This window comes from Mustela nigripes, chromosome 6, assembly GCF_022355385.1.
Source record: "Mustela nigripes isolate SB6536 chromosome 6, MUSNIG.SB6536, whole genome shotgun sequence".
In the NCBI taxonomy this organism is placed as follows: domain Eukaryota; kingdom Metazoa; phylum Chordata; class Mammalia; order Carnivora; family Mustelidae; genus Mustela; species Mustela nigripes.
This window is the reverse complement of record NC_081562.1, coordinates 104,742,165-104,763,286: the sequence shown is the minus strand read 5'-3', so window position 1 is coordinate 104,763,286 and position 21,122 is coordinate 104,742,165. Positions and strand designations below refer to the sequence as shown.

Here is a 21,122-nt window from a genome sequence, read left to right as displayed (position 1 = left end):
GACCGTATGTCACTCCACACCAAATCCAACCTCAGCAGCCTGTCACTTGGAGACAACACAATCATGTCACAACCATTGTCCCAACCTCATCTTCAGACCATGTGAGACTCTGTGCTACAGGACTGGCATTCCCTCAATGTTTACCTAGCTCCTACTAGATTCCTCAAATGGGAACATTCACCTTTGCTTACACACACAACTCCCAATAATTACAGGCTAGTGGGGCTGGAAATTTGGTCTTAAACATTCAAGCCAAAGTACTTCCTTCTGGGAAATACAGTGAAATACTAAGAAAGGCTGGACAAAATACAACAAACGTCTTTTTCTGGAAATCTCCATGAGCCAGAATATAAAGGAGTGAGGGGCTCCTGGTTGGTTCAGTCAGTAGAGCATCCAGCTCTTGATCTTGGGGTTGTGAGTTCGAGCTGCATGTTGGGTGTAGAGTTTACTTTTTAAAAAAGAACTGAATGTCAGGAGCACCTGGGTGACTCAGTGGGTTAAGTCTCTGCCTTCGGCTCAGGTCATGGTCGCGGGGTCCTAGGATGGAGCCCTCCATCAGGCTCTCTGCTCAGCAGGGAGCCTGCTTCCCCCTCTCTGCCTGCTGCTCTGCCTACTTGTGATCTCTCTCTCGCTCTCTCTCTCTCTGTGTCAAATAAATAAATAAATAAATAAATATCTTTTAAAAAAAAGAACCAAATGTCAGAGCAGCAAGCAGACACTAACACTTTAGCAGCCTCTTAGTCTGGGGCAACCAACAACTTTAGATAATAGATTAGAAAAAAAATAAATATTTTACATTAATTTTATGTCAATTAATTCTATGTTATTATAAACAGAAGAACAATGTAATTTCTAAGTAGTATGTTAAAAGGAACCAAATGTAAACTGAACCAGATAAAACTTATATCTTTGGGAGCGCCTGGGTGGCTCAGTGGGTTAAGCCTCTGCCTTTGGCTCAGGTCATGATCCCAGGGTCCTGGGATCGAGTCCCACATCGGGCTCTCTGCTCAGCGGGGAGCCTGCTTCTCCATCTCTCTCTGCCTGCCTCTCTGCCTACTTGTGATCTCTCTCTGTCAAATAAATAAATAAAATCTTTAAAAAAAAAAACTTTTATCTTTGAAAAATATAGTCATTGAATCAACTGCGAAAATGCGATAATGTCTCTCTCCCACCCAACTTCTCCCCCTCATTGTGCTGTACACTTCCCTGCCTTCTGGAAGCTGTTCACCTGAGATCTGTTCCCCATTGTCCTCTCCCTTTTTCCAGGCCCTCAACTTGGCTGGAACAAAAAGGACAACCAAGAATTGGGATGCTCCATTAACAATTAGTCCCTGGTGCGTGAAGAAATCCTCAATGTCCTCATTCCTCCTGCCAATCTTTGAGTCATAGGTGGTGGTGTGTGGTCAGGAGACCAGCTGTTTGGGACAGGAGGGTGTGTATGTACACATGCCTGCATGCTTCCATTTGAACCCGGGTTGGCAGGCAGGGTGGAAAGGAGTGGATCAGAGGATTTGTAAGAAGATCTCAGCAGAGATGCCTTTAATCTTTGAGGCCAACTGCTTGTTCGGAGACCACGTTGTCAGAAATGACCTTGGAGACCAAGTAGCCAGAAGCCCTGGGATAGCTGCCACCTCTCAGTTCAAGGCAACTGAGTCATGAAAGACCAGTGCCAGAATGGCCAAGACTGACTGTCCCCTTGACATCTCAGTGACACTGCAGAGGTTCCAAACCTACTCCTGAGAGAGGCGTCTCCTTCCAAAGATTATGAAACTGAAGCCCTCACAAGAAAAGGCACTTGCCCAAGGACCCTCAATAAGTCCATTACAAAGCTAGGATTTAAACAAAGATGTGGGGCGCCTGGGTGGCTCAGTGGGTTAAGCCGCTGCCTTCGGCTCAGGTCATGATCTCAGGGTCCTGAGATCGAGGCCCGCATCAGGCTCTCTGCTCAGCGGGGAGCCTGCTTCCTCCTCTCTCTCTGCCTGCCTCTCTGCCTGCTTGTGATCTCTCTGTCAAATAAATAAATAAAATCTTTTAAAAAAAAAAAAAAACAAAAAACAAAAAACAAAGATGTGTGCCCAGTGTTTCTGCCTTCCCGTTCCAGAAATGCTCAGAGTGTGCTCAGGGTCACACAGCAGAGGGACCGGCTACCACTTCCCAAGCACAGAGCTCTTGTGCCCTGACTCATCCCCAACAGATCTGTCATTCTCAGCAAAATCCTTGACTTCTGATCCACCCCTCGCTCCCCCTAATGCAAATCTTTGCCTGGGATGGGGACAGAAAGATGGAGGCAGTGCTGAATATCAAAGAAAAAGGGTGGTTAAAGACCATGTATTTGCTGGCAGGACATAGATGGGGACTGCTGAGGATAGGACACAGCTGTGTCACGGACTGAGAGCTGAAGAGACACTGGCAAAGGGCTAGCTGAAGAATGTATCTATCCCCTCCTTCCTGCCCAGCCATTTTCCAATTCCTACCAGTCTGTAAACTCACAGGGGGCAGAGATGGGAACCAACATTCAATGAGCTCTTAATATGTGCAAGGCTTATGTTAAATCTAACTGGGCACCTAATATGTGTTAGGCTCACTACATCTTACAAAATCATAAGAAAAGCTCTACAGGGCGGGCATTATAACCCAACCTATCCCCTCCCCTTACCCAGAAGAAGCATCTGAGTCTTGAAAAGGGCTAAGTCAAGTCCTGCAACCAGTGAGTAACTGAGCTTGGATTTGAGCCCTGCCTTGTCTTCAAAGTCCATCATTTTTTCCAGGAACCATCAACACTTTTTACCCCACGGAGTCCCCCACAAGCAAGTAAATGCTCCACGAACATTTTTAGTTTGAAAATGAATCACCTCTGTGGCCACTCAGGATTTGCAAAATAAATAAAAATGGAAAAATACACATCACGCTTCTGGGCATTGACAGATAACATCCTCGGTCTGTTTGCAGCATCGCTTCTCTCTTCCCACCCCCACTTTTCTTTCCCTTCTTCCCATCTGTGGGCCCTTTTCCCAGGTCCTGATACTGTTAAGCACAATTCTATCTGGGATAGGGTAGGATGAGCGCCTAGGCCCTGCTAGGCACCACAAGAATTCGGTTTAAAAGAAATTAGTAGAGGAGGCAGATAACATCTCTTCCCTGGGCCTGGTTTCTCATCTGTTAGTAAAGGGGCTGGCTTTCTGATGTTTGTGACGTTATGCACATAAGCCACACACAGGCTTGGGGACTATGGGTCTTCACGCTTATGGTCTCACTGCTGGCCTGGCAGGGCAGGAATCCACATGACCAACTTGAGGTTCCTGGCCTTCTGGACCAGTGCCCTCACTTACCTGATCAGTGGTCATGGGCTTCCCCAAGCTTTATTGAATTTTCCTTGTATTTATGTCTCTGTTCTCAATGACACTGGCTCAGGCCCCAACATCTGTCTAGTAAATTCTAAGTTTTTAATGATCCTCATAAAGAGGTGAGAATTTATTTTTGAATGCCATTTGACTTGGACACCTAAATAAACTAAATACCAAGAGAAAAAAAAAATACTGGGAATATTATTTTTTGGCTTTTTTTTCTCCAGAATTCTAGTTTAAAGTATTCCAGAATCCAGCATCTGGTGATCACAACTTATTATACTTATTATTTTTCTTTCAAACAATCCCTAGGTCAAAGTAGTGGGATTATAGGTGATTTTTAATTTCTTCTTCATACTTTTATATATACCATAGCATTTCTACTGATTTCTTTTATGCCTTGATTTGCTCCGATAAAGAATGTAAGATGACATAAACTGGAAGTCATTGTGGGGGGAGGGGCAGAATAAAGATATGGGAGGCATAAAATTAATACCAAGAGGCAGATCATAAAGCCTTTTACATTTTTTTCCAGATGAACCAAAAACTGAATTCTAAAGCTTTCTAGTAACCAATACAAAGGGGAAAAACCTGGTAGTTAGACAATTTACCATGGCCAATAAAAATTTAAACAAATTGCTCAAAAGAAGCACAGCTATTTCTAAAATCAAGACCAGAGAAGCCTTTTTGGACAGTTCTCACACACATGATAAGCAATGCTTCTCAACCCCACCCTGGTAGCAATTCTAATGGAGAATTTCACAGGGCTCTATCTCAGAGCTTTTAGGTCCTGGGTCTTCACTACCTACTCCTCAAGCTATTCTATCAGTTATTTGTGGGTACCCACAGCACGAAAATGTAATTTTACAGGGGTTAATGTGGTCCAGCTATGAAGCTGTCATCTAGTATAATGAACATGCATTATTTTTATAATGATAAATATCAACTTTAAAATAAAGCATGTATTTTAAACAAGAAGTATAAAAATAGGTAAAGCGTATCTGTCCTAAGGGTAGTGACTGAAAGGGAATTTAACGGGGGCTGCTGGGTGCTGGCAATGTTCCATTTCTTCATTGGGGCGCTCATTACACACATATGTTCAGTTTCTGATCATTCAAGCGGTACACTCATATGTGCACTTTTCTGAACACAAGATATTTCAAAGAAAAGTTACAAAAAAACAAAATAAAACCCACATGCAGCCAGGGACCTTTAGGATAATTTGTGGCTTTACTTTCTAAAAAAGTTGGTTAGTAGTTTTTAAAAAATTAGCATAAAAAATAAATCACATACAAAAATATCACAAGGATAAAAATAATATTCATTTTTGCTTGTCTCATGGATACTTGTAACACTGAAAGCAGCACTTGTTAGAACCTAAAAGTCTGCAAAATTTAAGGAGCTATCCATCATGCTTTGCTCAGAATATATAACATATCCAGCCCAACACCCCTTATATACACCCTCCCAACTTTTCTCACCTCCTCCAGTAGTATTTCTTTTTTAATATCGGGTAACACAGAAATCTATTAATTGTGGATCACAAGGTGAGAGGGCTCTGAAAGCAAACTACAGAGCTGGCCTGGTGAGCTGACCTTACCATCCTTGGATATAAAGCAAGTATTCGTGGAAAATAAAAACGGTAGATTTTGAGACCGGTGGAACTTGGTAGAGAACTAGGCTCCAAGAACAGCCTCTAGGCCCCCTTCCAAAGCAAACTCCGCTATGGCGGCTGCTCCGCTCTGCTCCATAAAGCTCAGTTCTAGAGGGCAGGACCAGCAGGCTCCGTGGCCTGGAAAATTACTGCAGTGCGAGCACCAGCAGCTCCTAAAACCAGCACAAAAGTGGTTGCTTCGAAAGATCTGGTGCTCTGAAGCAGTTCTACCCAGGCAGGGCGTCTGAACAACTCCCTAAGCAGGCACCCCTAAGCAGGCGAATGGGGTGGAGGAGCAGGGTCCTCGACTCCAGACCAAGGGCCCCCAGGGGGTGTGGGCAGGGTAGATGGCAAGGTGTGCTCCTGCAGCTGTCCTGGCCACATCAGAAGGAGAACGGAAGAGACCAGGGAAAGGAGATGCCAAGTCTGGGTAAGGTCTCCTACTCCCTGTCACGCGTGGCATTCTGGGTCCAGCCGGTCCTGGGTCCAAAGAAAATACGCTTATGTAAAAAGGCATTGATGGCTTAATTCTTACCCTTTGCATACGTGTGGAAAGGCTATTGTTGTTTATATGTGCTACACTACAAGGAACAAGAATTCCTAGGTTCTATTCTTGGATAGGTCACTGATAAACAAAGTATCTGCCAGTGGAAAATATCAGGTGCTTGGAAATTCAGAGCTTACCATCCATAACGAGGAGGTATTTAGTCAAGCACCTAGTGTGTGCCCAGATCTGAATACACACACAGCAGCCAGGTGCCCAGGGTGGCAGCAGAAAAAGGGGCGTTAAGTAGGACACAGGAACCAAGGCTCCACGGGAAGGAGGGGGAGAGGAGACATGGTCCCTACCCACATGGAGCACAGAAGGAGGTGTGCTCCTCTCCAACACTCACATCTGCTCTGAGGGTCGGCGGTAAGCCACACCAGCCCCACTCTGCCCACACATCTGTCTGACTTGCTCTCCCTCTCTCTCTGCCTGTGGCTCAGACTCCTACCTCTGCTAGGGAGGGTCTGTATCCTTTCCAAACCAGCGTGACGTGGTGACCCCAGGAGGTGAGGTGCCTGGCTGCCTTCAGTGGGTATGCCCCCCTCCGCCCACTAAGGAGTCCATCGAAAGTTACAGGGGCCAACCGGGAAGGTGTGTTACAAATGTGATGCAGCAAAAGTCAATTCATTCCTGAGCCAGAGGACACTCTAGGGTTCAGCGGGTAAACCTGACACTGAGAAAGACGGACACGCCGGAACCAGCCTTGCGAGATCTAGAAAGGGGCTGCTGCATGCTATCATTCTGTCCTGGCTCTGGGCCCGAACGCAATCTCTTGGCTCCAGCACCAAGTTGGTCCCAGCAGCAGGTCAATTATAGAGCAAAGAACCTAGAAACCATTTTGGTCCAGACCTCTGGCCTCGGGCAGGATTTAGCTAATCCAATCTGAACAAATGGGTATAACTTGTTAAAACCTGCCAGGATGGAGAGTCTTTAACTTCCAATAATAGTCTGTTCCCAGGGTGCTTCTCAGCGGGTACACTTCAGTATGGCTGTACTAGTTATTCAACTACCGAAAGACTTCTGAACATGCTGGCATAGAGTGACTGCCCTAAGCGCTCTGAATGCCCCTGACCACCCTGACCTGTCCCCAGGAAAGCTTCATGACTCAGCAGCTAAAGGGCTTGTGCCAGCCACAGCAAGGGACCTTCAGAGCCCTATTTAGGCATCCTCCAGGCCAAAGTATCGCAAAACTGCTTGATCCTGGCTGGCTCCATTCTACAAGGTTACCTACCCTATTCCCAAATTGCCTTCTCTTATCTACTGAATAAATGTCAGTCTTGAAGGTTGCTTTCAAAGTCTTTCATAATATAGCGCCATCCTATCACCTCCCTCCTTCTCTGCTTCATCAAACCCAGATGCTCAACATTCCCAAACACTAACTTTTCCCTGGTCTTTGTTTATACTGCCTTCTGCCTGGAATAGCCTTCTCTTTCCAAATCCATTAAAATCTTACCAACTTCTCAATCTCTCCTGAAATGTCACCATTTGCATCAAATATTAGTTGCAAGAGCCGTATCCCATTTCCAGGAGTGTCACAGCAACACCTAGTGTCCCCAGTTGTAAAACTTAATGACTGTTCCATATTACAGTTATTTTTATACACGTACCTCCACTCCCCTCCCAGAGAGGGGCAAACAACATAATCTGCTCACCATTATATCGATGTGACCTAGCACAAGGCTTTGCTCAAGGTATGTGCTCAATAAATATTTGTTTAAGTGAGTGAGTGAACAGTTCTGATTCTTTTGTCCAAGGGACCCATTTTCTATCTGTTAAAGATTTGGGTTGTTTTTCTCTGAGGTTACTCAGTTGTGGTTGTATCTCCTTCTACATACAGAACCCAAACTACACATCATCCATATCTTAAACTACTGGGTTATTCCATGGAGATGAAGCAGGAAGTTTGCTCCCCCTGTCATTACTTTACCACCCTGGAGTTTGGGACTGCCATGTCTCCATACACTTCTTAAAGCGTCAGATCAATGTACCCATCATACAGGGACAGGCAAATGAAAGGTTCTTGGTAAAGGAGGCCGGCCTTACAGATGACAGGAAGGCTGATGGTAGAGTGAGTTGGCAGGGACTACTAGGGAGAGGAGGCAGGGTGGCTTGCTGGGAAGCAGAGCCAAACTGGGACTCTGGCTGCTGTGGTCAAGGCCACAGGAACAGTCCTGGGAGGGAAAGTTCTATTGCCTGGTTGCTCTTGGTACGTCGGGGTGTAAAGGAGGGAATACCAGGAAGCCTTTCCTTACCTCTATTCTTTAATTCCTCCTCCCCTGCTCTCCCTCCAGAGAAACAGCTCTGAGCTGGGAGTAAGACCTATAGGACAGGAGAGGACTTCGATGAAAGATGTCTGAGCTTCTTGAAAACAAAGAAGGATGGGAGACAAGGAGCCAGAAACCACAGCCACTGTCTAAATCTCATTCCAAAAGGAAATCCAGGCAAGAGTAGAATACAATGAGAATACAGCCCAGCACTAAAAGTCATCCTGCAGGGCGCCTGGGTGGCTCAGTTGGTTGGACGACTGCCTTCGGCTCAGGTCATGATCCCGGAGTCCCGGGATCGAGTCCCGCATCGGGCTCCCAGCTCCATGGGGAGTCTGCTTCCCTCTCTGACCTTCTCCTCGCTCATGTTCTCTCTCACTGTCTCTCTCTCAAGTAAATAAATAAAATCTTTTAAAAAAATAAATAAATAAATAAATAAAAGTCATCCTGCAGAGCAGATGGGTTTCGGGGTTTTAGGAGGCTGAGACAAGCAAACGAAAGACCCATCAGCGTCCAGGCCTGGGCTCTCATTAAAAATGATGATTAGACAAAGACATTGCTGGAATTGGAAGCTGGGAACATCTTTCTGGAGAAGGGTCAGTTTGGAAAAAGACAGAATATGGAAACCCAGTCAGAGTTAAGATTCATCTAGAAGGGAAATCAAATAGCCCCACAAATTGATAGCTAAGGATGAGACAGCCAACAGGAGTCAGGGTAGGAGCCAGAGTGTGAGATTATGATGATGGCAAACTGGTTCTGGTCTCTGAGGAAAAAGCACACTTGAGGTAAAGGGCAAGTGTGTTGGGGTGCGGGTGGGAGGAAGAAGAAACATCACTAATTTCAGGATCACAAAGCAACTGCTTTCCTCTGTTTTTAATCTATGCAGAGGATCCCACTGGCTACCACATTAACAAAATGGTGGCCACCTTGAGAAGGGGTGTCCCAAAGAGGAGAGAAGGGAGCTCCCACCTGCACACACTCCAAGGGGCTGAGTGGCCACAGTATGGAAGAGCATTGTCTTTCAAGGCTCAGGGGAGGGAAGAACTAGCTATGGGAAGGCGAGTTTTGGTCACCATAAGGAAGAACTCTCCTATTTGGAGCTGTGGAGCTGTGGCTAAGCAAAGCCCTCCTCGAGCTCTCTGGCCCCGGAAAAGCCCAAGAGGTGAAATCACACAACCTAAGCATCCAGACTCAGAGGGACCTTAGAGATCATCAGTCCAACTTCCTCCTTCCACCTGAGAAGCTGCCATTTTGCCTTTGCTCCCCCAACTCGTTAGTGGCAGAACCAGGACTGGCACCCCACTCTCCCTACTTAAAGCCAGAATTACTTCAACAGAGAGGTTCTGCCATAAGTATATGTCTCTACCCTGAACCAGCAAAATTACTGGCCCTAGTAATTCCCTCCCTTTGGCCACAGGAGGAGACAAGCACCACACCCAACTCTGGGCAGAGCAGTTGACAGGAGGACATGTCAAAGCATCTTCTCACCAGCAATTTCATCACCGCATATACCTTCAGAATTTCCTCAAAGGGGGAAGTGAAGGCATGGGAGACAATGTGCTCCAGTTATGAACCTCCACTCGTCAGGTTTGCGCAGGGAGCCTCCTCTCTGGGAGCTTCTCCACTTTTTCCTGCTATTGTTGACCTTTTACAGTCCCTGACACTCTTGAAATTTTACTTTGTTAGCTCCATCAACAGTAAACTGAAAATGACGTCGGACAGCAATAGCTGTTGAAGGAAAACGAGAAAGAGACCGTTCCCTCCCATGTTCCTAGCAGGAAACTGAGGCACAGAAAAAGTAAGTGGCTCTGGCTACGTTAAAAGAAGTAGGGATGTAGCCACTGCCTGGTGCACTGTGCCGTCCATTGTCTCCATGCCCAGGGTCTGGTGAATTCAGTACGTTCCGAAGAGTTCCAAAAGGAGCTTAGGATAACTAGCTGGAGGGGTGGTCAGGACTAGGAGAGGGGCCCGGCTCAGTGAGGAAGAGGAAGGGACCGGGTGGGGGGTAGTGGCGCAGAGGAAGGGGGAGGTGTGGGGACTCTCGGAGGAATGGTTAAAATAAAGAACCGCAGAAAGCGCAGCGGGAGAGGAAACGGAGCGAGCCACAGAGAAAAGTTTGGGCCGCGCTGACCGGAGCGCGCCTCCTCGGGGGGCACACGGCCGAGAGCACCCTGGGCACAGAACCCCCAGCCCACGCCTGGACTGCGCGTTTCCCTTGCTGGGGGGCGGGGGCTGCAAGTCTAGCGTGCGGGAGGTGCCCCGCGTCTCCGCCCGCATTTCCGCGGGTGGTAGCCTCTCTCCACGCGATCCTCCGAGGGGAGCAGCCAGCAGCCCCGAGGATGCCCCGGCCCCACACGGTCCCGCGGGCAGGCGGTTTCGGAACTCGGCGACCGGCCCCCACGCCCCCCTTCTCTTCCCGGAGTAGGAAGCGGGGCGGCGCCGGGCACCTGGAGACGAAAAGGAGTTGGAAATCGGGTCTGAGGATGAGGCGGGTCTCCGCAACCCGGGAGCCACCGGTCCTGCCTCCTCCCACCTCCGCGCCCTCCCCGTGCCCCCAGCGCTCACTTACTCCGGTTCAGGGGGTTTCCGCCGACCTGGGCCGACGCCACCAGTTCCAGATAAAGAGTCCAGAGCCCCACGGACACCAGGGCGAGCGCCAGCAGCAGCCGGAAGCGCCTCCTCAGCAGCTTGACCGGGCGCAGGAGCAGCAGGAGCAGCGCGGTCCGGGGGCTCCCCATGGCTTGGCGCCCCGGCTGCCGCCGCCAGCGCTGGACGCTCGGCACCCAGCCCCCGCCCCCCTGTCGGGCCCAGCGCCCCGGGCGCGCGGTGGCCCAGCCCCAGCCCAGGGTCTCAGGGCTGCGCCGAGGCCGTCTCCCCCCGCCGCTCTCCAGCCGGCCGCCGGCTCATGCTCGGCGCACGAGGGGTCCCTCCCGCGGCGCGGGCGCGTCGCGCCGCCGCCTCGCAGGTCTCTGTCAGCGAGCAGACCCGGCGCCTCCTCCCCCGAGAGTCCTCGGCGCCCGGCTCTCCTCTCCACGCCTCTCCTCGTCGCAGGCTCGCCGCCGCCCGCCCGCCTCCTCGCCCGCTCGCCCGCTCGCTCTCACACTGCCCACAGGGAGGCTTCCCTAGGTGCGCGCCCGCCCGCCTCTCCTCCTCCGCCTCCCGCTCAGAATCCTTGGCCCAGCCCTTCGCGCGACCGCACACCCACCTGTCCCGCCCCCGCCCCGGCCCCGCCCCCGGGGCCCAGGTGGGCTCCGCCCCTGAGAAACCTCGGGGAAGAACCCCTTTTGGCCTCCTTGGGGCAGCAAAAGATGCGGCCAGAGATTGGCGCCTTCATTGACTCGGACAGTTGGGGTGTTGGAGGGGGCGAGTTCTTTTTTTTTTTTTAAAGACCTTATTTATTAATTTGACAGAGAGAAATCACAAGTAGACAGAGAGGCAGCCAGAGAAAGAGAGAGAGAGGGAAGCAGGCTCCCCGCTGAGCAGAGAGCCCGATGCGGGACTCGATCCCAGGACCCTGAGATCATGACCTGAGCCGAAGGCAGCGGCTTAACCCACTGAGCCACCCAGGCGCCCCGAGGGGGCGAGTTCTGATCCGAAATTTGTGTGACTGAGGGAAACTGAGGTACCCCCCAAGCACTTAGCGGCGTGGTGCCTCAGGCAGAAGTGAAATAGAAGCTGGGTTGAAGAGGGGCGCAGAGTGGGGAGTTGGGGTGCGGTCACTCTGGGGAAAAGCTGGGGGGCGGAGGGGGGTGACCGAAGCCTGAGGCTTTGACTTCAGGGCCTCTCGGGGCCAGGGACGGCCCTCCTTCCTACTTTAATAATAAGAGTAGACGTGGTGTTAGTTGGGAGGCAATGACCGCTTCACTCAGCCACAGATTCCTCGTCCGGGTTGGATTTGAAGACCTTTGCATCCCCGGCTTCAACCACCACGTCAACCGGAAAATCTGGGGAAGTTATACACACCCCAGATCGAACCCCAAGTGGTTTTTCCCAGACTGGGATGAAATAGCTATTGAGGGAAAGCAGATGTTGGAGAGTTCCGAAGAATTAAAAATGGAAAAGAGGGGTGCCTGGCTGCCTCAGTTGAAAGATGGAGCGACTCTTGATCTCCCAGTGGTGAACTGGAGCCCCAGGCTGGATGCAGAGATCACTTAAATAAATAAATGTTTAAAACACACACACACACACACACACACACAAGAAAGGTACTCAAAGAGTTGAAAAGATCATCAAGATATTCCGTACTCCAGCGCTCTGCCTTCTGGCAGGTAAAATTATGATCATCTGATTTAAATGAGATAATGAAGGTCCAGTGGAGCCCAGTGAGTTGCCTGAGGACAATCAACAGGTAATAGGGAAGTTTTCCTTCCACTTTCCTGGGGAAATGAAGGAGAAATGAAGCAAGCAAGGATCAGAGAGGCATTCCCACATATTTTTAAATCAAGTCAGCAACATGCAGTGTTCCAAGACAGAAGTTCGGAGAATTGAGTGCTGTGCCTCCCATTCTCTGCTACAAGCTTAGTTGGATACTTCGTAGTCCAATAATCTGTAGGGACTATTGTAACTTTTCCCAGCTACCACCCCACCCCCACCATTGTCTCCCGTACCAATTCTTTGACCCATTCATACACTTGCTCACAAATATTTAATGACTTCCTAGTGCTTACTGATTAAAATGCAAACTGTAAATCTGGAAGTCAAGGTTTTCCAAAACCTTTTCCAACTTCATGTGAGCATATGAAACCTGCTAAAATGAAGTCATTTACTGCACACAATACATTATCTTTTTTTTTTTGGTTAGTCAGATTTGACCCTTGCTTCAAGGTCCGTTTTAGGTTCTATGAAGTTTTTTTGGACCAACCACCTCTTGCACAACCCTATCCTGGTTGGAGTTCCTGTAGAACTGATAACCTGCCCCACCCGCGGATGTATACAGACTCCCCAGCCTCACCGCGAGGCTTGGAAAATGGGAACTTTGCTTCTTCAAGAGGTGGCACAATGTCCCTTTTAGCACTGAGTAATGTTTGAGGATGAAGATATCGCTTGGAGCAAACAGCTGCCAGAACTTCCGGTGTAGTTTTTTAACAAAAGTTAGATCTAAAGAGCAATTGTCTAATAGCCCCAAGGAAATATCTCTGCAAATTTCCAAACCAGAGACGTGTACATTTCCCATGCTCTTCTGACCAAGAGGCTGAGAGGCAAGAGCAGTCCGCATGGACAAGCTTGGTTGAGAAAGGTGCCAGGCGAGCCTGGTCTCTGTAAGTAGAGAGTCTCTCTCTCTCTCTCTCTCTCTCTGTCTCTCTCTGTCTCTCTCTTTCTCTCATTGGGAGCAACCAGATTGACTGTTAGCCTGAGTCACTCTCAGGTACTTTGTCATGGAAACATGTAGCAGCCCCTACTACAATCCTGTCCCCAAGATAGTTCCTCCTTTCCTCAAAAAGTTGAAAATAGAGCTACCCTACAACCCAGCAGTTGCACTACTGGGTATTTACCCTAAAGATACAAGTGTAATGATCCGAAGGGGCACCTGCACCCAAATGTTTATAGCAGCAATGTCCACAGCAGCCAAACTATGGAAAGAACCTAGATGTCCATCAACAGATGAATGGATAAAGAAGATGTGATATATATATGTGTATATATATACACACATACACACATATATATAATGGAATACTATGCAGTCATCAAAAGAAATGAAATCTTGCCAATTGCACCAACGTGGATGGAACTAGAAGGTAGTATATTGAGCAAAATAAGTCAATCAGAGAAAGACAATTATCATATGATCTCCCTTATATGAGGAATTTGAGAGGCAGAGTAGGGGGTTATGGGGGCAGGGAAGGAAAAAATGAAACAAGATGGGATCAGGAGGGAGACAAACCATAAGAGACTCTTAATCTCACAAAACAAACTGAGGGTTGCTGGGGCGAGGGAGGATGTGGAGAGGGTAGTTGGGTTATGGACATTGGAGAGGGTATGTGCTATGATGAATGCTATGAAATGTGTAAGCCTGAAGATTCACAGACCTGTACCCCTGGGGCCAATAATACATTATATGGTAATAAAAATAATTAATAAAAAAGGGGCGCTTGGGTTGCTCAGTGGGTTAAGCCTCTGCCTTCAGCTCATGTCGTGATCCCAGAGTCCTGGGATCACGCCCCGCATCGGGCTTTCTGCTCAGCAGGGAGCCTACTTCCCTCCTTCTCTCTCTGCCTGCCTCTCCGCCTACGTGTGATCTCTATCAAATAAATAAATACATCTTTAAAAAATAATTAATAAAAAATTAAATTTAATTGATTAAAAAGATAGTTCCTCCTGAGAAGACACATGTAACCACTTCTATCAACCAAACCCTTGAAGTATCCACTATGTGGGAACTGGGAGCAAGATAAAACAAAGGGCATGCCATTTAGTTGAGGAGGAATGACATTCCACAGAAAGAGATCTGACAACATAAAGACTAAGTCTCTGGTCCTAATAGTAAATTCCAAAGAAATTCAGAAAGGGAAAGAGATCACTCTGCACATCTCATTTCTTTGCCCTTCTCTTCCCATTCTGTGTTCTTATACCTTAAACAGCTCATTTCTGGGATGCCAGCCTGGGTTAGTTGGAAGAGCATGTGACTCTTGATTTTTGGGGTCATGAGTACAAGCCCCATATTGGATGTAGCACTTACTTTTTAAAAAGTTAATAAATAAATTTTTTTAAAAATCTTTTCTTTCTCTACTTATGGTGAGAGGGTGCATGGATGACAAGGATAAGGAGGCCAGGAAACCCTTGTGGCTCTTCCTCTTCTGTCTCCTCAGCACTGAGATTTCCCTCCCATCCAGATGCTGCTTTCAGACAGCTTGTTCCAAATCCCCTTTTGACTCCTAATATCACAGCAAGGCAGCAGCATCCAGACGTTGAGACCCAAATTCTTTTTTTCAATCAATGGGAGCTAGCTGTCCTTCTCCCTCAGGTCCAAAGCTAAGTATATAGGTTAAGGTATAATTTTAGTGGCACAATATATCTGTTCATTGTCGTGTCAATTTTTCTGGATACTCACTGGTTCTTCTGATGATTTTCACTGTCTTTTCACTCTCCCACTTTAGTGCTGGCCCCTGTCCACAATGGCATAGGGTCATGTTGCACAATTCACACCTGAAAAGAAAGAGCATTTCCATCATGTCACCTGTAATTTGGATGGCATGGGCTCTGGTCTTTGGCTTGGCTAGGATGTCAGCATCAGGTCAAACCACAAAATCTCTTCTCCTAAATTGCAGAGGCTTTGTGAGAGAGGTCAGTCGAAGCTTTCTAAAATGGGCCGAGGCTAGCACAGGGACCAGGAAATTCTGGTTTGTAGAGAATTCAAAAGGGAAATGTGTACAGTGACCAGTAGGTGTGGTAGCAGAACTCTTGTGTCCAGAGCCATATGGATTCTAGTCATAGGGATGGCAGCCTTTACTATGTAACTGCCGTGATCCCAGAGTCTCCCCTTCCCATTTCCTCAAACCTGACACTTACACTATAATGTGGCACCTTGAACTTACATATTCATCATATGTGTTTTCTTTCTCATGACCACATGAGAATAGTAGGAAAGATACTCTCCTCTATTGACAGATGAACTGTGCAAACCTCAGTTTCTTCAAGGTGATCTGTGCCAAGATCAGATAACCAGTGCAGTGATGGAATCAGAACTAGAACCACAACTTTAGCCTCTGTTTCTCTTTCCATTGGACCCAAACAACTCCTCTGGCCTGAACTTCCATATTGCCCTCTGCCCATATAGACCCTCGCTCTTGTCTTTTACTTCAGGAATTTCTCTGCTCTTCAAAGTATTTCATGGACATATATCTTGGTTAGTACAAATTCTGATAATAGTTCAGTGAGGGTTTCTGGGCCATTGCTAATTCAATGTCTTAGACTATGACAATGCAGAGGGCCGAGTTCCTTTATTTTGAGACAATTCCTAAGAGAGGAAAGGATAGTCATGAACCTATCTCCCAGTGCCATGGCCATCATGGCTAGCATTTATTTGTTTTATCTCTTTCAGCTCATGTATCACATCCACAGCTATAGATTCACTAGTTCCATTTTACAGATAAGGAGATGTTAAATAACTGGTTCAAGGTGATATAGGTGACATGTATCTTAGATGACACTCACACTCAGGCTTTCTAACTTCAGATCCAATGCCTCCACCCCCTACTCCCCTTTGCACATATTTCCCTGGAAGTTTCCCTGGAGAAATATATTCACCCTGGAAACTCTGAGCTCACTCTCACACATCCATAACTCACGGAGCCACATGATAATACTTCTCCTCCTGCTACTCCCCACCCTCTTCAGTGCTGCTGCTCCACTCTTCACAGACGAGGTCGCTTTTTCCCCTCTCTATGGCTCAGTCAGTTAAGCATCTACCTTCAACTCAGTTCATGATCTCCAGGTCCTGGAATCAAGCCCCAGGGCAGGCTCCCTGCTCAGCGGGGAGTCTTCTTCTCTCTCTCATTCTTCCTCTCTGCTTTCCCTCTCTCACTCTCTCTCAAATCAACAAAAGATTTTTTGAAAAAATATCGTGTCTAGAGAAGAGTCAAAGGAAAGACGAACAGAGGGCAGAGATGTTATGGGTCAGAACAAAGCTCTTTAGCTTTCAGGAAAGGTTCCCAGGCAGTTCACAGACTGAGAGCTTATGGCTTCATCTTCCTCCCAAGCAAATGGAGTTGTTGATTCGATCTTCAGCAAATGCAAGGTATGACCCAGACTGGAACTATATGCTTCGAAGCTTAAACTTGGCGTCTATTGCTGGGTCTTGCTTCTCTTTCCAGTCTGCAGTGTGAATACCTCCAAATTATCACAACCCCTCTTCCTGCCTTCCTTCCCCAAGGAAAGGGATTCCCCAGCAAGTCAACAAACAATTATCTAAGTCAAAAAATTAACTTCGACTTGTTCAGGCTTTTCGGCTGAGTAACAGCAATTATTCCCCTCCACTCAGATTTGCTTTGTTGCTGGGAAACCCACAAGGAGAAAGGGTGAGCAGCACTCTCCATTGCTCATTAGTTGGTGCTGAAACAGAGGCGAAAAGAGCCTTCCCTGGAGCTCTACTTCCCTAAACCTCATGAGAAAGACATGCTCTCACCCTTCTGTCGAAAGACATTCTCTCTTGTCTACATGCTGCGATCTGCTACTGCAGGTAATGGTGAGGGGGCTTTGGAGCTAAAGCTAAAGCATGGTGACCCTCAGCCCCAAGAAGCTTCTTCCCCACTCCCATGTCCTGGCAGTGTTTGATGTCTGAGAGCTATGTGACTTGCCATGGCTTGAAACCCATGACCCACGTACCTCTGAGTGAACCCTAGGTGCTTTCTTCTCTTCTCCCAGGACAACACACCCCACAGGCTTGGTCCCCACAAGTACGCATACACACAAGGTGGACCCACACTGTCCAGAGGGTAGACTCAGAGGCAGCTGACTTAGCTCTCTGGCACCACCTTCTGCAGCACTGAGGGTGTTCTCAGCATTTTCAGAATAAACTGTGGGTCTCCAAGCCCCTGAGGGGAGCTGGATTTCTTACCTCTATTCTTTCATCCTGAAGAAACTCTTGCATACACATCTACCACTTCCCAGCTTCTCCAGTCACTAACAGGGCTTGTCAAGGACCACATCCGTTCTACACGCTACAAGCTGTACTCCTTCTAGAGCTTCCAGCCCAGAAGTCACTCTGTAAACACTCTGTCATAAGGGGAAGTGTTCTTACTCCTTATCCCAGGAGGCTCTGCCTCCTCTTCAACCCCCTCATTGAAGGATGTCTTCCTCTATTAAAGCAACAGTGGAAATAGGGACGTTCCTCTCCTTGCCACAAACACAATCAAATCCCCTCACCTGCTGGGAAAGTGGCAGGCAACCCAGGCCAGTGGACAGCAGGCTGGATGAACGTACCGAATGGCTTTGCTAGGGAAGAACAATGATCCTAACGGCTAGTACGTGTGCAGAGTGCCACAAAACAGCTCCAGGGCTCCAGCCCCAGACAGACTTTCTGAAAACCTTCTTTGTCTAAGTTCAGAGGTCCAGGCTATAAACTCTGGTGAGAGAACCCCAGCCATGCTACTTAACACTCAATCACTGTGGCATCTCAGCGGCATGTCTCCGTTTCCAGACGGTGATGCTGGGCACCGATGGGAGTCCAGGCTGTTGGTTTCAGGTTTCTCAGCTGTGTTATCTAAGGACCGGCTGCTTGGGATTTGATCAGGGCTAGTTTGGGAGAGAGGCAGACGCCGTCTTTTCCCCAGAACAGACTACCCTTTGAGCTCTGCCGCCACCCGGACTGGAGATGGAAGAAAGAAAACAAAAATCCTCACTGTATGTGGTTCTCCGGAATTTAACTTGGCTCTGGAGAGGGAAAACTTAAGAGCAACGCTGCTCATCCACTCTCAACGCCCTCTGCAGGCAGCAAACCCCGTGAATATTGAGGCTCGTCAGGAGCAAGAAGGGGTTAGGGTGAGGACAAGAAGGATTTCGGCCCCTCTTGGTGGCGGGGGAGGCTCCTACCACCTTCCATGGTCAATGCTAAGGTGTTGAATTTGGGAGTCAGATTTAAAATCAGTTCACAAGAACCAGCCCTTTCATGAAGATGGCACCAGAGGTGACCAGGAAGCCCCTGCCCCTCCCAAAGCCAAAGCTAAAGCAAGGCCAGGACAGGGGTGCTGAAAGGTGCCCACAGTCACAGAGAAAAGATCTGCACATCACTTACCTATGACGGCCCAAGACGTCTCTGAAGGTAGCCCAAATATCTTCAACAGAGCACTCCCAGGAGAAGCAAGCTTGAGCAGTCTGCCATCATCAGGATCCCCCTGACCACCGAGTCAGCCATGAAGAAATAGAAGACAACAGCACACTTGCGTTCATTGTGGATGTTGCAGCCAAAAAGCACAAGATCAAACAGGCTGTGAAGGAGCTCTATGACATTGTTGTGGCCAAGGTCAACACCCTGATCAGGCCCAATGGAGAGAAGAAGGCATATGTTCCATTCAGCTGGCTCCTGACTAGGATGCTTTGGATGTTGCCAACAAAATTGGGATCATCTAAACTGAGTCCAGCTGGCTAATTCTAAATATAAATCTTTTCACCATAAAAAAAATAATAAAGTCAGTTTCCAAGAACCAATTGAAATAGAACATTCTCATTGGGTAAAGCTATGAAGAGAGGAGCTAAAACCCGTCTAGTGATTTGGGTCAAGGACAGCGCAACTAGTCACGTGATGGTTTTTTTTTTTCTTTTGTTCTTCTCGCCCTTCATATATTCACCAAATACCCGGTGTGTATGTGATGGTAGTGGAGGGTGGTCAGGGTGTGTGTTGGGTATAAGGAACCACTCTTGGAGAAAGTGAAATGCTGAAGTCTTCCTAAACTTTTTTATTCCCTTGAGTTCTAAAAAAATTCTTCTACCTTGACAAAGATTCTGCTCTTCAGCCTGACATCCTACCCTCAAAAGAGGGCTGTAAGTGCAGGTCAGTGAGAGATATGCATGGGAACACCTTGCATTCCATCATCCCAGATCTTTTTAGGGGACATTTCATGCTCTCAGTTTTTCTTTAGATTATTAAAAAGTGAACTTGGGAACTTTAAATCGGTCTCTGAGGGGTGCCTGGGGAGGGGAGCCTGCTTCCCCCTCTCTGTCTGCCTGCCTCTCTACCTACTTGTGATCCCTGTCCAAAAATATATATATATATATTTAAAAATAAATAAATAAATCTCTGATTTATTTTTCTCATCTGAGTTCAGTCACCCTTTGCTATACATTTTCCCAACCCAGTGCAACCTTGGCTTACTACGTGGAAAGTTTTGCTTTCAACTAACTTTTCCCTTAAATTTTATACTGTTCTTGGGGTGCCTGGCGGGGTTGGTGGTTAGGGCATGCAACTCTTGATCTCAGGGTTGTGAGTTCAAGCCCCATATTGGGTGTAGAGAGTACTTTATAAAATAAATAATTTTTTTTAAAGATTTTTTTTTTTAAGATTTTATTTATTTATTTGACAGACAGAGATCACAAGTAGGCAGAGAGGCAGGTAGAGAGAGAGGAGGAAGCAGGCTCCCTGCTGAGCAGAGAGCCCGATGTAGGGCTCGATCCCAGGACCCTGGGAACATGACCTGAGCTGAAGGCAGAGGCGTTAACCCACTGAGCCACCCAGGAGCCCCAATAATTTTTAAAAATAATAAAAGTTTCTTTTTAAAAATTCCATACTGTTCTCAAGGGAGATTACTCCTGCTTTTTGAGACCTCTAGGAAAAGAAATCCCATAACATTGTTGGCATGATAGAAAAGCACGATATCACCTAGGGAGGATCATGTGGGTCACAGAGTCCTGGGGATACTGAAATTGTGGGATAAGCAGAAGAGAATCAGACAAGGAGTGAGCAAACCCAGCAGACAGAGGAGCTGGGACAGAGATTGACAAAGCAGGGAGAACAGGCGAGGACACAGTAGCATCCTAAGACGCCAGTGCTCAGGAGGTAAAGCTGAAAGGCCAGGTATGACCCACAAGGAGAAGGTGCAGGATGAATTCCAGAGGGTTATGCCCAGACTAAGCAGAGGCAAAATACAGAATCCCAAAAACATTATAGAGGATTTGAGCAAAGAACATGCAGAGAAAGAGGAATTTTATGAGGTCATTTTGGGGGGAAAGGAATTCATTGCTTTGACACAAAGCAAGAAAGAGAACACAGCTTTTGGCACATAGAGAACATAGCTATTTTCTGCAGAAGCTTATCAGGTGCTGGCCTGGCCTAGGGAGTGATGCAAGTCGTAGGGCTGAAATGAAGAATCACTCTAGTTTAAGTAAAACAACTTGAGACAGACCAGCTCAATCCTTACTGATTATGGAGCTTGGGGCCCAATGAAATTTTATAGAAATCTGCATGACAATACTATAATACTACATTACTCAGATTTTAGATTCCTCCATTTAACTTTTATTATCTCTTTCTAAATGTCAAGGCAAAGAACAGTCAACATAGCAATATCAAGATTGTACAAATTTAAAATTAGCACTGATATGGTTAAATACCAAGATGCTTAGTGGGTAGGACAATCATGAAGCAAAAGGGGGGGGCGGGGCACAAAACCAACACAAGGCCCACCAGAAACCTTGTGGTCCTATTCAGAGTTTGCTAGGATGCAAAAACTGTGGTCTAGCTATGTCGGAATGGAGTACTTGGGGAAACTGCATATAAAAGGATCTCTCTGTATGATTTCTTACAACTACATGTGACTCTGCAATTATCTAAAAGATATTCTGGCATAGGGGGTGCCTGGGTGGCTCAGTGTGTTAAAGCC

At 47.4% G+C, this 21,122-nt stretch overlaps 1 protein-coding gene across 1 annotated transcript in view; it reads right to left on the bottom strand.

Annotated features, from left to right (window-relative positions):
* The window catches only part of B4GALNT3 (beta-1,4-N-acetyl-galactosaminyltransferase 3), a 91,302-nt gene extending 80,337 nt beyond the window's left edge, over positions 1-10,965 (bottom strand). Inside the window, exon 1 of the mRNA XM_059403856.1 lies at positions 10,379-10,965. Within this exon, the coding sequence (XP_059259839.1) occupies positions 10,379-10,547 (169 nt within the window). The 5' untranslated portion in view covers positions 10,548-10,965. The remainder of the gene's footprint in view (positions 1-10,378) is intronic.
* Positions 10,966-21,122: the final 10,157 nt, after the last annotated feature.